The 16,323-nt window shown below is 39.5% G+C and overlaps 2 protein-coding genes and 1 long non-coding RNA gene across 4 annotated transcripts; 2 read left to right on the plus strand and 1 right to left on the minus strand.

The window, feature by feature from the left end:
- Positions 1–368: 368 nt before the first annotated feature.
- On the minus strand, positions 369–9,537 carry tgfb1a (transforming growth factor, beta 1a). 2 transcript variants are annotated; one of them, XM_077722171.1, is made up of 6 exons: positions 8,620–9,537; positions 2,651–2,935; positions 2,343–2,580; positions 2,108–2,258; positions 1,544–1,654; positions 369–1,472 (listed from the first exon to the last, which is right to left on the minus strand). In XM_077722171.1, exons 1-6 carry the CDS (start codon positions 8,948–8,950, stop codon positions 1,425–1,427), a joined length of 1,164 nt encoding a protein of 387 aa, XP_077578297.1. In that variant the 5' UTR covers positions 8,951–9,537; the 3' UTR covers positions 369–1,424. The 2 variants fall into 2 exon arrangements, with proteins under 2 accessions (XP_077578297.1, XP_077578298.1); XM_077722172.1 differs by having other exon boundaries at positions 2,343–2,577; positions 8,620–9,532.
- On the plus strand, positions 7,010–7,586 carry LOC144200197 (uncharacterized). The gene is made up of 2 exons (XR_013327063.1): positions 7,010–7,312; positions 7,379–7,586. It is a non-coding gene; the product is annotated as an uncharacterized LOC144200197 (long non-coding RNA).
- A 2,252-nt stretch (positions 9,538–11,789) lies between the features above and the next one.
- On the plus strand, positions 11,790–16,312 carry LOC144200196 (cyclin-dependent kinase-like 1). The gene is made up of 10 exons (XM_077722173.1): positions 11,790–11,878; positions 12,667–12,851; positions 13,088–13,209; positions 13,736–13,808; positions 14,754–14,844; positions 15,097–15,297; positions 15,364–15,446; positions 15,509–15,565; positions 15,723–15,878; positions 15,954–16,312. Exons 2-10 carry the CDS (start codon positions 12,684–12,686, stop codon positions 16,047–16,049), a joined length of 1,047 nt encoding a protein of 348 aa, XP_077578299.1. The 5' UTR covers positions 11,790–11,878; positions 12,667–12,683; the 3' UTR covers positions 16,050–16,312.
- Positions 16,313–16,323: the final 11 nt, after the last annotated feature.

The following is a 16,323-nucleotide window of genomic DNA, read 5'->3' on the forward strand; positions in this document are numbered from 1 at the left end:
TACCAGCAATCAAATCTACCTTTGGGTTTAAATATAGTCTCTTTACCTTTCCCAACGAAAAAAACCCAACCGTGTATGCGATATAGGAAGTTTTTATTTGCTAAATCAAATTATAACCTTGCCTATCAAATCTGCCAAAATCTCCAAAACGGCATATTCTAAATAATTCTAAATATCCCAAACACAAGTGCCCAAATGAGTTTTATTCACTGGCAAAGGCTTGAATTAAGAGGAGCCAGATGAGGTGGCTCGGGCATGACTCTGTCTTCTGATTGGTTGGTTAGAACAGACCATGTCTGATCATTTGATGTACAGTCAAAACAAACAAAAAAGCCTCCAGTTCAACACACACGTACACATTAAACACATGTTTTTATATCTTTTATTGTTGTTGTTGTTATATCTACAAAATCTGAAAATGAAGTACACTATAAAACGATGTTTTTTTGCGTCATAACTAAAATACAGGAAATTATTACAGTGAACCCCACCTATTCATAGTTTGTTCTATTCCTCTTTTTAAATGCTGTTTTGCTCTGTAATGCCTTAAAATGTATAATTCGTGATTTATAGGAAATATGTTATTATTGTCTAGGCATTTGAAATTGATAAATTTGGATTTATTTGATATATTTTTGTAAAACGAGTGAGATTTCAATTTGGTGTTTTAGTATCAGAGAATATTTTGTATTTTTTGTATATTTTGGTGTTTTTTAATGAAAAAGTTGAAGCAAACAAGTCACCCATTCATTTTTAAAAGAGTAATGCAATATAACAGGTTCGAGATTAGTATATCAAAGTGTTTTTGTCCTAGCTTGCAGTGTATTTACTGTTTAAACCATTATTAAAGGGTAAACATTCTTAAAAGGTGAGGCAGCAATTACTTGCATATTTACTCCGAAATGGGGGTTTACTATAGTGCAAAAAGTCTTCATTTAAGAAGACAAAACTGACTAGGATGTCCACAATGTGCTTTTTTTTAAGAAGATAAAAAAGCTTCATTTTGATAAACTGACATTCATTCAAAGATCAACATAAAAACACTTTAAAACACTTGACACGATTTCGAAAAGCTAAGCAAAAAAACTTAGTCGGCGGGATTTTCCGTGGAGCGAAACGTCCCTGCTGTCCTTTGTAAGTAAACACACCTGTTGCTATGTCCCATGGGAAAACCCCAACAACAGCTGTTTTCCAGGCCTTCCGCAACACCAACTCAATGCTATCGACGTCCATCGTCCAATTGAGTCGGCCCCAAAATAAATTAATCCTCTTTTTAAAAAGTCAATACCTTTTGAGTATATACAGGTACAAAAAAACCAATGGAAGTCGACTCAAGCTTCGATTTCAAGTCCATAATGTCTGACTTCCAGTATTGTTCTCCCCAAACAGGATTCTTTCATGTACTTTCTACGTCTTGCTATCGTTTAGCTACATTTACACGACTTTACAATCATGTTAGACAGCTGCTCCACCTAAAAGTGAAAGGAAAGATGTCAATTTTGAATAGTTGACCCTAAAAATGGAGGTGACGGATGGGATTTACCTTGTGTTGTCTTCCCACGTAGTAGAGAATTGGAAGGGGTTCCAGTGCCTGGGGGACGCAACATGGTTGGGCTGATGCTCCAGGATTGTGGTGCTTGTACAGCGCCAGAATCTAAAGGGAACCCAGCAAGGCAAAATTATTTCATATTCCAGACCAACACAACCATTATCTGTACAAAAAGAGATTTATGGCTCCTTCTAGATGGCACAAATCTGATTTTTATGTTTTATGGGGTGATATCTGATCTCTTTGTGGGTTTTCCTGGACTTAAAAACTTCCAACATGTCCTTCATGTTGAAAATTTCCTGGATTTCTTGACAGGAAACTCTTCCCAACGGTTTCCTCTCAACCATGATAAATAACAAAATTAGCTCCGCACTTGACAGTCCGTCCCAGAGGGAAGTTATTACTGATGGGTCTTTAAACTTAGTGGGAAAAGGGGTCAACTGCCAAGAACAAATCTGGAATTCTAATCATCTTAATGTATTTTTTGGTTCTTGGACCAGGATATGTCTTGGATTCATAAAGAAGAAAACGTCAACAACGTATAAGAGATCGCCATACCTGAGAGTATTTGTTCTCGGCATTCCAGATGTACGTGCAGGAACCCATGCAGTAGTTGGCATGGTAACCACTTGGCCGGTGAATCCACTTCCAGCCTAGATCTTTTCTGAAGTCGATGTACAAGCTTCTTACACAACAGGTTTCGGTCTGGCTGTAGAAAGAACTCTATCAGTTAAGGATGTGCTCCCAATCATTTTTGGGGTGTTGTTGCAGGGTGGTGCGTCGCAAGACTCACGCATTGCAGGTATCTCGGGTGTCTGTAGCCCGTCTTTTACGTGTGCTGAGTTGCCCGCTAGCACTAACTGGGATGGACTTGGTTAAGATGAATGGCGGCTGTTGTGTCATCTGCTTTAGCACCCCGACGTCACTCCGGTCGCTTTCAATCCCGGAGATGGAGAAGCTAAAAGTAGCATCGGCGCTTCTCTGGCTGCACTCGCAGAAAAGCCGTAGTTCGAATCCTTGCTCGTCTTCTGCTAGGATTGACATTTAAAATGGAAATGATTTAAACACAGTTGATTTTAATGGTTGAGAGATTAAACCCACCGTTTCCTCGAATCCAGTCCTGTAAAGTCTCGGTCACGTCAAAGGACAACCACTTGTCCTTCAACTGGTTGGTGACAAATCGGGACCCTAAGTATCGAGCTGATGGCCCAACGCCGCGGTATAGCTCCACCCTCTGCTCGGAGGGTATGGTGGGATTCTTAATGAGCATCCGAAGCTCGGCGGTGGTCAACAAACGGGATTCGCCAACGTTGACCCGGATTTCGGACATGTTGAAGGATAGTGAGACGTTTTTGGAGTTCTTGGTGGTCTCTGGGTAGTTTTTTTCTGTCGGATGATGAAGAAGAAAATTAGGGGTTAGTTTTGCAGGAATTACACTTTTCAAGGTTGAGTATTTTATCAAGAAATTTGGCCTGTTTTGTAACGAGCATATCAATTATCTGGTGTAGATATAATTGGTTGTTTACAGAATGTTTACTGAGCTACCAATCGTTCATCCAATACTGTATTCAGTAACTTATTAATTTAATATATGACAGTACTTGCATGGAGTATAGTATTTTCATTTATTTTCAATGATCTTCTAATATTTTGTACTTCTTGTGCTACATTTAATGTTTTATATTCTGACCTATATACCGTATTTACAGTAATGGAATATCCATGCACCTTGAATGCATCACATTAAATGTTGTCCATAGAGTTCACTTGATATCTTATTTTTAAACCCAATCCATCAATCAAAATTTGCATGTACAGTACTTTTTCATCTGGTATCACCGTTATTTCTGTCAGTACGTCGTAACAATCGACCCTGTAGTTAAAATTTGGGTGTTTATCTTCTGATCTTCCCAGAATGGTAACAACACACTGGAAGGTTGAAATGTACGCATGACATAACATAACTGTTTTTCATCCCCTCAATGTCTTTCCCAGCTGCACACACACATTAACTAAATTGAATAAGTGCACGCACACGGAGCGTGACGGCAGCCAAATAGGAATCGATTCCACCTGCGGCAACGGCCCAAGTGTAAAGAAAGAGGGTTTTGTTTCCTTTTTTTTTTTTTTTTACGTGAGTGGGAACAACCTACAGCCCCACTTTCCCTATGTTAGTCAAGTATGGACTATGTGGAACGCTGGTAATGCTTGACAATGTTGAAAAATAGACAAAATTATGTGGGAAATCAGTTAAATATGAAGCTTTTTTAAAAAGGTCAATATGTAGATTTTTTCCTGTTAAAAAGTAGTGTTTTTTAGAACTTGATTTGCCATTGTAATTGAAAAATATATATTTTAAGGGCTTATTTCATTAAATACTAAATTTAAAAAATATATATTGGGTTTATGTAACATAATTTTATTGTTTAAAAATTACGGACTTATTTCATTAAATGTACTGAATTTTTTAAAAAAAATATATTGGCTTTATATAACATCATTTTATAAAAAAAATATTAAGGACTTATTTGATTAAATGTATTGAATTTAAAAAAATACATTGGCTTTATATAACATCATTTTATTTAAAAAAAAAATGTTAGGACTTTTTTCATTAAATGTACAGAATTTTAAAAAATATATTGCCTTTATATAACATCATTTTATTTCCACTTTCCAAAGTCAGAATTAAATTGAAAATATGATTTGAAATTATCAATAAACTAACAATGTTTGACTTGCAAAACATGCCTAACCACTTCTTCCCATTTTTTCTATAGGTGACCCTCTGCGGAAACGTTTTGGATGGCTGCCATAAATCTCTGTGTTTTAAAGATGAAACTGACGAGGAACAACTTAAAGGTAAGACTGAAAAATGTCATGAAGAAAAATGTATGTGGGATTAGTATTCAAGTAAAGGAGTCAAATAGTGGGGAGGGAAAAGGAAAGGGGGGTATTTGGCTTGCGGTGAAATGTTTATCGATGCTGCTCAGGCCTGGCCTGCTCCCAACATCTTGTATTTTTCTTGGGAATGCCAAAGCCATGATTCTCTCCTCTCCTCGTTTCTCGCATATTTCCCGGACTCGGGACCGGCCGGTACCGAGACGGCGGTTCCGCCGCCCGCCTCTTCTTGTGTAAGATTTTTTACCAGAATTTGAGTTGGCGCCCTCGCACAAAAGATTTGGGCCGGTGCCGCCAGATTAGCGGCGCTAAAGCGAATGGAAAGCCAGCCAGTGAGCGCCATTGGGTTGAAGTGAGAAGAATGTGCGAAGGGTCAGCGAAGTGAAGTGAAAGCGGAAGTGAGGTCACATCCGCTGCGAGTTAGATTGACTTCAGGGCCAGTACTCACTTCTACTTTTGAACAAAATGAACAAACTAGATCTTTGATAGAAGTCGATTGGGTTGTCCAATGGCCGATTATATACAGTTCACTTTGCAAAGACTTTCTAAAAAAACATAAAAACGCAGGTGCTGATCCGCAGGTAAGTCTTGGACAGCTGTTGTGACAGGCAAAGAAGCAACTCTGTAATTAACGCTGCGAGGAAATAGATTCCAGCAGGCAGCTCCACCCTCACCAGGACCTCCGACTCTAATACTTCCATCTATCCATATTTACCCATTATGAAAGGGTGAATGACATCAAAATACATATGCTCGCTAAACGAATAATTGTTGACCCCCCAAACATTAGCAATGGGCCAAAAACCAAGCCTAATCATATCTAAGAACAATTTAGAGAGCTCAACCAGGCTAGCATGCATCGTTATGGGATGTACGAAGAAACTGGAGTGCCCGGAGAAAACCCAAGATGGCATGGGGAGAAGATACAAACTCAAAACCGGTCGGAGTACCTGGAGAAAACCCAAGATGGCATGGGGAGAGCATACAAACTCCATACAAGATGGTCGGAGTACCCGGAGAAAACCCAAAATGACATGGTGAACATACAAACTCTACACAAGATGGTCAGAGTACCCAGAGAAAACTCAAGATGGCATGGGGTGAACACACAAACTCCATATTGGTCCTTAACCATCGGGGATTGAACCTCAATCTCTGTACTGTGAGGCGAACATGCGAACCACTACCCCACCGTGCAACCTCCAGAAGTGATATACAAGAGACTTTGGGATGTGAATCAGAAAACACCTCGTGAAGTTACTAAGTTGAAACAAGTCTTTTGTAATTTTAGCCAAGCAAGTTCCGAGTCCTAAAAGTGACACTAATGGAGTCAGGTGACCCGCCCGAGACCTCCAAAACAATTGCATCCTGAAATACGCATCCCTAAAGACTCAAGTGTGTGGAAAGTGTTAGTCATTGAGTGAAGGCAACTGGGCCAAATTGAGTTAATGAAAAGAACAGAGCAAGTTGCTTGCTGTCCCACGCCCTCTGCCTCCTCCTCCTCCTCCCATGTTTTCATAACAATTGCAAAATATTCCTCCACTCTGCTTGGCCGGAGACCAACGCAACAGCACCAAGAAGGCTTGTTTGCAAAGGAAGCGGCGTTGCACTCTGGCATTCCGCAGAGGTCGGAAAGGAGCGCCATCCCCACGGGCACCGGACCTGAGTCACCCTGGGGATCTCGCCGGTTGTCCGCCCGCCATTCCAACCACCCGCCCGCCCGCCTTCCTTCCTGCCCAACTGACCCGTCACGCTCGCCAACGTGCGAACATGCCGATAGCTCGCTCGGGAAGGAAGAACTCTGAGGTCGAGGGCCAAATTGCGGTCGGAATAACAACGCGGACATGTTTTGTAGGTCTTTAGTACTTCAGTCTAATGGCTTGCTGACAATTTGAAACAGTAATTCCCAAACCAACTCGCTAGAATAGTAAATTATTTGTGTATTTTGGCCTTGTGATGGTTAGTATACCTGAAATGTGCATTAGACCTACCATTAATTTTAAAAAAAACTAACGTTTTTTTTAATGCTATACATCCTTTTGAGATGATATTTTCACAATTTGGAATCCTGGATTTTAGCAGGTTTGGACTAAAACTGGTTTGCACGAAATAATTGCCCAAATCACCTAAAAACTGAGAAAACGAGATATAATGAAGACCATAGGTTGTCCAAACATAAAACATGTTTACAGAGCTAACAAATACAAATATTTTGTAGTTTACTATGCCAAAGTCTTTACCAAACATGCATTTTTTGTATAAAAAATTTCAAAATAACGATGACAATTAATTTCAAAACACAAAATCATATTTTAAGTAACTTTTGCATTAACAGATTGTCAGAACATTCAAATATTCCCAAAATAAAGTGCTTGTACTTTTATGTCCTGTTAATTTTGAATCGTTTTTCCCAAAGCTATAACAAAATCACCTAAAAAAATGTAGTATCAAGATCGAACCTCACTGTAACTTGCAAATTCTGATGCGACCCATATCACACCATTAACTATAAGGCAATAAATACACACCTCTAATGGAAAGTATCCACTAAGAGCCAAGATGGAGAACAAGTGATAGGCTATGAAAAGGGAGAACCCAACCAATGCTCCAGTTACAGGAAACCCCCTCCACCTCTCAGTAGAGAAAATCAACTGAAAGAGCACACCAGAGTGAAAAAGTGCACATCACGTCTTCATTTTCCGTACCGGGCCGGTGGGAAGAAAAAAAAACTGTTTAAAAGCCCCTTTGTTCTCCTTTCTGGGATGGGATGGCGTCCGCCTTTTGAAGCGGCGGCGGCGGCGGAGAATTGAGGCCAACTCGGACGCGCTATGACGCATACAAACAAATGAAGATGTGTTTATGGTGAGAGATTTTTTGGGGGGCCAGATGCTCGCTGGTGCTAACGTGCAGAAAATGTGATCTTGGAAGGGCTTCTGGTTGCCTAGAGACGCTTGGGTGGAGATCAGAAGATGGTCCTTGGGCTCAATTGCCTTTGAATGCGAGCCAGTTGATGTGAGACGCCGCCTTGAAATGCCAATGTTGGACCACATGAAGACACGCGGCTGGTAGTCGTTTACATTTTTATGTGAGTTTTGAACACCGCTATGAAATAAATGCGTTCCACCTTGCCAAGGCACGATTTGGAAATGATTTTTTGAACAAGGACGACAATAAGAAACACCTGTTTTTTTATGAAATTTGGGGGAAAGGTCCAGGAATTAATGTAGGGGTGAAAAAAAAAAAAATTTGATCGGCATCTGGTAAGCGGACTTGGATTTGTCAGGGTTATCGATGAAGTCTGACTTACGTTTTTATGTTGGATTAAGAACATGAACTTGAGTTTATTGGGTGAAGAACTTGGTTTTCCTACTTTTCAGTTAAATGTATGAAGCACAGGTTTCAAACCCAACCCAGCCTTGTCGTTTTGTGTGAAAATTTAACAAATAAATAACTTGTCATGTTGTCCTTTTTAAGCCTTTTTCTGTAAATTAAAACCCGTTTATCGATAGACATTAGAATGAATGACCGTTTTTCAGCTTTCAACCCAATGGATTGGACATCTATCGCCATTAATGGCACCCAATTGGTTCAAAAGTAGCTCAATACAATTCCAATGTTTTCAAGGGGTTTATTAACTTTTTACATTCTGTTTGATTGGACATCAATTGTTGGCAATGAGTTCATAGTCAATCAGTTCATCATCAAAATGTAGTGTTTTGGGGGGGCATAACTAGATTGTATTTTTTGTCTATTTATTCCAATATTATTTTATAAACATTGGATTGGATTGGATAACTTTAATCATCCAGTATTCGGGAAATTTCATTAGTAGTAAGAGGGTGAGAATACAGACACCGTAAAAGACATTTTAGACATAATTAGACAGGTAATAAGTAAGTCAATAAATTAGTACATGAATAAATATATAAGTGTGTTGCTGAAATATCTATATAGGCATTGATAAACTTATTTTCAAGGACCAACATTTATATCAATGGAAAAAAATTATTAATCGACTTGTGTGTTATCGGCGACTGTCACCTTTACTATGTTTATTCCTCCCTATTTTCTTATTTAAATGACTTTTATCCATCGGAAGTCTGTTCTTTCTACTTCAAATCGATTGGACACTCAGTGAGTCTCGAATGTGGATGCACGGTGGTACTCACTTGTCATGTTAAACTTGTGCAACACCTTAGCAAAGTACTCTTCCTCCTCTTGCTCGGTGTAAGTAAACGTCTCGTCCTGAGCTTGCTGCTCCCTCAGCATCTCCGTGGTGCTATTATAAAGCGACATAAGCTTGGACGGAATCTCCTCCTCGCCTCCATCTTGGTCCTTTTCAGGCTCCTTAGGCAGACGTAGTTTACTAAGGATCTGACTCCTGATGGCTTCAATACGCTTTTTCTTGACCATCTCCAAGTCCAGGGTCTTACAAGTGGACATGCTGCTCCCCCGTGCCACCGCATAGACGGCCACAACGATCAGGAGAGCCAACTTCATATCCGAGTCTTTACGTCAGGGTGCAATTAAAGCAGTGTGGAAGTTCAGGACTGAATAGCTCCTAACATTCGGGTTGTTGGACGACCCTGACTCAGCAAGGAGAGTTTCTTTTTTACATGTTTTGCCGACCTCACTTCCTCTGGTGGCTGTTACGTCCCACACTTGTCCGTCTTCAAGCTCCCAGACAGACTTTTTGTCTTTAAAAATTGCCGGCGAACCCACGCGGAGGCCACCAGCGTGAAAACGATCTTCTCATTTTCCCATAAACGATGTCACATGACCCAAAAGAGCTTTTGGTGTCCATCTTAAAAGCTAAAAAACTAAATTATCTTCTCAGAACTTGGTCTCCGCACCTTCTCCTCCGGACTTGGTAGCAACTCTGGGGGGTTTGTCCATCCACGTCTATCCGTCAGTTTAACTCCCACCTCAGTTTTGTTGCATCTCCTCCTCCCCGTGACACGTTTCTCTTTCACACGCCTCTTTTTCTTCTTTTAACTCTATTTTTTTTAGCTTTTTTTTTGCCTGTGCTTGTCACAGCTTGCCGGTGACAAAGTGATTTGTGGCTTCTCGTGAGCTCAGCTCACTTTTCACTCCACCCTCCTCATTCGCCTCCTCCTCCTCTTCCTCCTCCTCTTCTTCTTCTCCTCCTCTCGCTTTCGAGCTTTTTTCTTTTTCCTGTTACGTTCCTAATCGAGTGCAGGGCGCTCTACGCCCAGGAAATGAGACTAACGGTCGTAGTCTAAAACATCTACTTTGCTGACTTCTTTCATACGTCAATGGCTGTCCGTCTTTATCACAACTGACATGTCAACAAACATGTCATCTTGATTGACTGCTACTCTTACAGGACAGCTTTAAGTCCATCTTTTGCCAGACCCGAGTGTCGAAATCGACAAATCTAAACGCGGAAGTTTATAAAAGCAGAACAAGGCTGGTCATGGACAAGTTGTTGATAGTTTAGGTAGACTATTGGCAGTGAATGATCATGTTTTAGTGCTAGTATTTACAATAGGTTTGGCTGGAGTTATTGATATATTTTTGATTGTAAATTTTGTTGTGCAATGGAAATATAGGTGTGGCCTTAAAAAAATAAAATAAAGAGCCTAGTAATATTGGTAGCTGTGGTGGTTGCTAGAATTTGACTGTTGACAAAATAACAACAAAAAATGCTAAATTGTTTACAGTCAAATTGACAACAATTTGTATTCGATTATAAGAAATTCCATTTTAACTGTTTTTTACTTAAACTAATGCCATATTTTTTTGGGTATATATGTATATATATTTTGGGATGTGTCTTTTTTTAAATGATTAGAAACCAAGAACAAACATTATACTTTGAAGTAATAGTAAAGTTAAAAACATATATTTCCTCATTCCCACCATATATAAATACACTTTGTACCTCCTAAGAATTCACTATTTAAACAAAATATTTAACTCTAATTATGAAAAAGTCTCCTTGCTTCCTGGCCCAAACAACTTGCTTCTAATTGAGAAAATAAAATAAAATGATAAGTCAACCAAAGTCTTCCCAAACAGATTTTCAAGTCATCTGTTGAAAACCTTCCGTTTTTTAATATGGCAACCCCCCCCTTCAAAAGTCATATACTATTAACCTGTTTTTTCCAATATGGTTAAACCCTACAAAGTACTTTTATTCCTTGTGAGTTGTAAATGACCCATAAAAATAAGCAATGAACATTTTCGACAGTGATTCATCAAGGAAGCAAAGCAACTCAATTGAATTTGACGGAAATAAAGTCAGTCCAACCAAGACTCTCTCTCCACTGTTGTTTGATGAGGCACATTTTGCCTTTTCCCATGAACGTCACTTGTCGTCTCCCCACTCGCTACAAAGAATGAGCCATTCATCAATGGCCGACTCTGAATGGCTGTCTTTAAGAGCTAAAGAGACGTGACAAAATCCCCCTAAAAAAAACTGAAAGACAAAGATGATACACAAACATTTCCACGGGTGATGACGCGTCAGGGTAAACAAGTCATTGTAGTTCCGAGAGAAAGTATTTATAAATAATACTTAGTTTCACATGGCTATGTAAGAACATATTTAAAAAAAAGTAATGGCAATAACTCATCTAATTTTCTGCTTTATCCTCACTAGGCTTGCAGGGGTGCTGGAGCCTATCCCAGCTGACTTCTGGTCAAAAGCATGGGACACCCTGATTTAGTGGACGACCAATCGCAGAGCAAAATGAGACAAACAACCAATCTCTCATAGCTAAGGGCAATTTAGAATGTCCAATCAGCCTACCATGTATGTTTTTGGAATGTGGGAGGAAACTGGAGTACCCAGAGAAAACCCACAAGCCCAGGGTAGAACATGCAAACTCAATTTCTGAAGAAAAAATAATAAAACTCAATTCCAAATTCTCATTCTGAAGATGGTCCCCACTTTGTGGACTTCTTGAGTATGGCTCCACTTTTTTAACTAGGTCTACAATGTCTTCTGTGTCTGTGCCTAGTACTACAACCAAGAAATTTCCCGAATATGAGATGAAATCAAGTTCCAACTAACCAAGTACACAGTTGGACTGACCTGGGTTTGAACCCAGGTCCTTCATCTGCGAAGCCGAAGCAGTATCCACTTATCCACTGGGCTGCTCGTAAAGACAATATAATTATCAATAACAGCGATGTTCAATTTTACATGGCTTCCAGGTTGCTCTGTGTGGTTATCTAGTGTCCTCTGGTGGTGGGGAAATGTCAAGCAGAACTCTGCTGTTAGCGTTAGTTGATTGTGTCTTCCGCATGTCTCTATGGTTACCGCACTACTTGCATGGAGAATGGCACTTTTACGCCCCCTTGCGTTGTTTCCAGGAGCCGGCCAAACGTCGTCACTGTGTTTGGCTGTCACCTTACCGGAGGTGAAAAGTTATTGACGACATCGCGTTGGAGTCGCATGTTGTGAGTACACTTTTGCTTTTGGAACTTTTTAATGAATGTCACTTTTAAATGCAACTTCAACTTATATATCACTTGAGTGAAAACTGAAGGCAATTTGTTATCCATGAAATGACATTGCCTTTATCGTAGAATGTTGATCTCCAGATCTAATGTTCTGGAATTTGCCTTAAAAATAATAGAACTGACAACTAAAATTTAATGCATTTCTACAAATGGTAGAGATGATTTGGTATTCATTTTTTTGTGTGGAAACATTCCTGCACTCACCAAAGTTGACACAAAAAAATATAAACTTTAAAGTGTTGTTAGTGGCTGTAAGAAATGTTTGTTTTTTGTTTTTAGTCATTTAATTGTATTAGTTTTTACAATTGCTTTATTCATTTTATAGTTATTAAAGTTAATCTGTGTTTTATTCATTTTCATTTGGTAATATTGTTTTCTTTGTGTTCTATAAATTTATTTGACAAATGAAAAGTAACTACTGATAAATAATTCAAAATTTAATCAAAATTGATAATATTGAGCTTGTTGTTTTTTTTTAGAATTAGCCCCAAAATTGGCAATTGCCTTATAAAGGATTAATCTGTAATGATAAATACACTGAAAATTACATAAATTGTGATGTAATATACAAAATAAATTTGGTGATTCAGTTATTTGCCCTTTAAAAAACTATAGAAAAAAAACAAGGCAAAAAAAGTGTGATGTAAGAATCACCTTCGGTCTATATATATTTTTTTTAATTAAATGGTAGTTTCCTAATGTTTAGCTAACTTTGCTTCTTCCAGGTGCCGACGACAGTCCGATGGAAAAATACGAGAAACTGGCCAAAATTGGAGAAGGCTCTTATGGGGTCGTTTTTAAGTGCAGAAATCGAGATACGGACCAAATTGTGGCTATCAAAAAGTTTGTGGAATCCGAAGACGATCCCATGATCAAAAAGATTGCGCTAAGGGAAATACGTATGTTGAAGGTGAGTAGGCCATCCCCAACCGCAGGTGGCGCTATTTATACGCTCCACAAGGTTCAAATGCAGTACACATAGCTATAAAAATGTCAATTGTATATTTTTCCATGCAACTTCAGTACTACATAGTCACCTAATTTATAATATAATGCATTTTGAACCCAATTTAAACAAAGTTTTCTTATCTTTGTAACTTTTGTTGTCCATAAAAGCTGATTTGTCCTTTTGTACTTGTCCCACAGCAGTTAAAACACGTCAACCTGGTCAATTTATTGGAGGTATTCCGCAAGAAACGGCGCCTCCATCTGGTCTTTGAGTTCTGCGAGCAGACCGTCCTCAACGAACTGGAAAAGCACCCTCGAGGGTGAGTTTATACATTCATCTCACTTTAGACTGCTTTCAAACTAGTCGCTTCCACGTTATGATCAAGCAAAATGAAAAAAAAAACGTTTTTATTTGTGATACTAGCATGCCATTATTTTGTTAGAAAGTACAGCTGTCTGATGGTCAAGAAAAGTCAACGTTTGGCTGGCTGTTTGCTGTTTATTCTACTTGAGCTTGTGTGGAAACTTGCTTTTGTAAACTCAGGTCACACAAAAGTCGACTGTCTAAGGCCAGCTGACCTTTTTTTTCCGCCTGACGGAGCCACGTTGCAGAAACTGTGGGTGAATTACAAAAGGTGCTTGTTACCTGGTGGTTCCCTTTCCTGGTCTCACCTGGAAATTCTGCAGGTTTTGCAGAAAAAAATCCTGAAAGTTTGCTTATAAACATTTGATTCTGGTATTTTAAGGGCATCACCAGTTTATAAATAGTCCCAAGTTTAACCACATTGATGATCATCTGTTTAGTTGATCTTACCGTGTTATATGTTGTGTTTATGTTTTTGGAAGGGTTCCCGAGGCGCAACTGAAAAGCATCGTGTGGCAGACGCTGCAGGCCGTTAGTTTTTGTCACAAGCACAATGTAAGTAAACATATCTCTTGGTGAACCAAAAAAAACCTGATATTTTATAACAAACCGCAAAAGGAGTAAATATTTTGATTTTTTTTTGTGTATTTTTAAAAAGTGTACTTGTATGAGTAGCTGATTTCTACAACTACTACTATTACTCTCCCGGGCCGCTTTATCGTCAACTTGATTTCACGTTTTACATTTTAGATATAATATTATTATTATTTTTTTTTAATAAATGGATTGAAAGAACTGGATTAAAAGCCCTGAATATTCAGTTTTCTATAGATCTAAAACAATGTTTATCTTAGCTTTTTTATATATATTTTTAGATTTTACAAAATGATTTTTGAACTAAAAACACAGAAAAAAATGATTAAAAAATGACAATTATTGATTTAAAAGAGGTAAAATCAGGAAATTTAATATACATCTATACTCATCATTTTAATCTGATTCTAAAACAGAAAGTAGGCACTCAATATTTACATTTCTGGGCCCCACAAAATGATGCGGCGGGCCAGATTTGGCCCCCGTGCCGCCACTTTGACACTTGCTCTAAGGAGAACAGAAAATGTGATTCAAGTTCATTTTTAGCAAGAAACATGAAGCCAAATGTTGGATTTATGTCATTAAGTACTACAGAAATGTCAAATTGAGTTCATGAAACTTGAAATCAAAATATCATCATGAAGTTATAAAGTAAACATCTGATTTTTCTCAAAATATGGCCATCAGTCCACAAATTTCACACTTATTTTATCAATGGATTGAAAAATTACGACCCACGAGCTGAAAATGGCAACTCGCTGTTAATTTGGCATCTGCAAGCAGCTTACGCTTGAGCCAAATATTTATTATGTTAGTTTAATGTTTGTATCGAATCCACCATCCATCTCTGGCGTCGCATATGTCGCTAAGTGTCAACAATAACGTGAGACTTTGTTTGTATTCCAGTGCATCCACCGCGACGTCAAGCCCGAAAACATCCTCCTCACCAAGACCGGCGTGGTCAAGTTATGCGACTTTGGCTTCGCCCGCATTCTCAGTTGGGTCCATTGTGTGCGTGTGTGTCCTTTTACGTGCATTTACCCACCGTAATGACTTATTAAAAACCGGCTTCTCACTTTCAATGCTTCACCTCAAGTCAATTAGCGCGACCCCGTCACGGGTTTCCCACTCGCATTACCGCATTTGCCATCGCGTCCTTGTAATCCCTCTGCAACATTGCCTTATTTAGCATTCAGCGTCAATGTACAGTAAGTCTGACAACCCAACTGTCATGTGTGTGTGTCCTCAGCGGGACCAGAAGACGACTATACTGACTACGTGGCGACTCGATGGTACCGAGCTCCAGAACTGCTGGTTGGGGATACTCAGTATGGCCCCCCGGTGGACGTTTGGGCACTGGGGTGCGTCTTTGCCGAGCTGCTTTGTGGGAATCCCCTCTGGCCGGGCAAGTCTGATGTAGACCAGCTCTATCTGATCCGCAAAACTCTTGGTATACCTTGAAATTAAGGGTGCTAAAGGGTCCAGAAACAGTTTCCTGAACCTTTCTAAATCCTAGGGGACCTCATCCCTCGGCACCAGCAGGCCTTCCGCTCCAATGTCTTCTTCAGTGGTGTCAGTATTCCAGAACCCGACACCACGGTAACCACCTCCACAAAAATTAGTCTTCCACAAAGGCCCTGATTGGATGTTGTCTCTACCAGGAAACTCTGGAAAAGCGATTCTCTGGAGCGTCACCACCAGCTCTCCTGGTCATGAAGGTGAGTTCAATTTTGCTGTTAAATTCATCTTTGAAACAGATCAAATTGTAGTTCATTTTCTTTGGGGGTTGCCGGCATTAATTGGTTAAGAAATTTAAAATTTCTGCGGTGTAATGAGCTTGAGAAGCTAACATTTTCCTATTTTTGGAACGTTTAGTCATGCCTAGTGATGGATCCGTCGCTCAGGCTGTCGTGTGAGGAGATTCTGGCGCTTCCTTACATCCACGGGGACGCCAGCTCCAGTTGGGCCCGCGAGGGGGAACAACGTCTGGCGAGACGCCATGATAGAGGCCTCCGTCGCAGGCAAACTGGGGTGTGCGAAACTAGCCAAATCGAACGCTGGTGTAAAACGCCTAGTCGCTGATGCACTTTGTCTTTGTGTGTCCAGGTTCAATACCTGCCGCAGTTAACAAACAGCAATACGTCGCCCGCAGCTGATGTCAAGAAACCGCTGAAACACAAGTATCACCTCCCTAATATTTAGCCCAAATAGGTTTAGGACCAATATCTTGACCAATAACGCCCCAACTCGGGTTTAAGTTTTTAAGCAGTCACTTGCTTGTTGTTTAATTTTCGAGCTAAAATTGATTTGACTTACAAACTTGGTCACAAAAGCAACTATGGTATAGTACTCTGAAGTCAAAATATGGCTGCATTTTCTAGTGATGCATTCACAAACCACTGATGTTCAGTGTCCATTTATGTAGAAACACAATGTATGTATACTGTAATTAAACCCTATGCTTGAATTAATATCA

The sequence above is a fragment of the Stigmatopora nigra genome, chromosome 8 (genome assembly GCF_051989575.1).
Source record: "Stigmatopora nigra isolate UIUO_SnigA chromosome 8, RoL_Snig_1.1, whole genome shotgun sequence".
Classification (NCBI taxonomy): Eukaryota; Metazoa; Chordata; class Actinopteri; order Syngnathiformes; family Syngnathidae; genus Stigmatopora; species Stigmatopora nigra.

Excerpts from the sequence above, each read along its gene's own strand:
- tgfb1a (XM_077722171.1), bottom strand. The coding sequence starts at position 8,950 with ATGAAGTTGGCTCTCCTGATCGTTGTGGCCGTCTATGCGGTGGCACGG. Across the intron at positions 2,581-2,650 it reads GGACTGGATTCGAGGAAACG|CAGAAGACGAGCAAGGATTC; the intron begins GTGGGTTTAATC and ends TGTCAATCCTAG. Across the intron at positions 2,259-2,342 it reads ACCCGAGATACCTGCAATGC|CCAGACCGAAACCTGTTGTG; the intron begins GTGAGTCTTGCG and ends TTCTTTCTACAG.
- LOC144200196 (XM_077722173.1), top strand. The coding sequence starts at position 12,684 with ATGGAAAAATACGAGAAACTGGCCAAAATTGGAGAAGGCTCTTATGGG. Across the intron at positions 12,852-13,087 it reads GGGAAATACGTATGTTGAAG|CAGTTAAAACACGTCAACCT; the intron begins GTGAGTAGGCCA and ends CTTGTCCCACAG. Across the intron at positions 13,809-14,753 it reads GTTTTTGTCACAAGCACAAT|TGCATCCACCGCGACGTCAA; the intron begins GTAAGTAAACAT and ends TTTGTATTCCAG.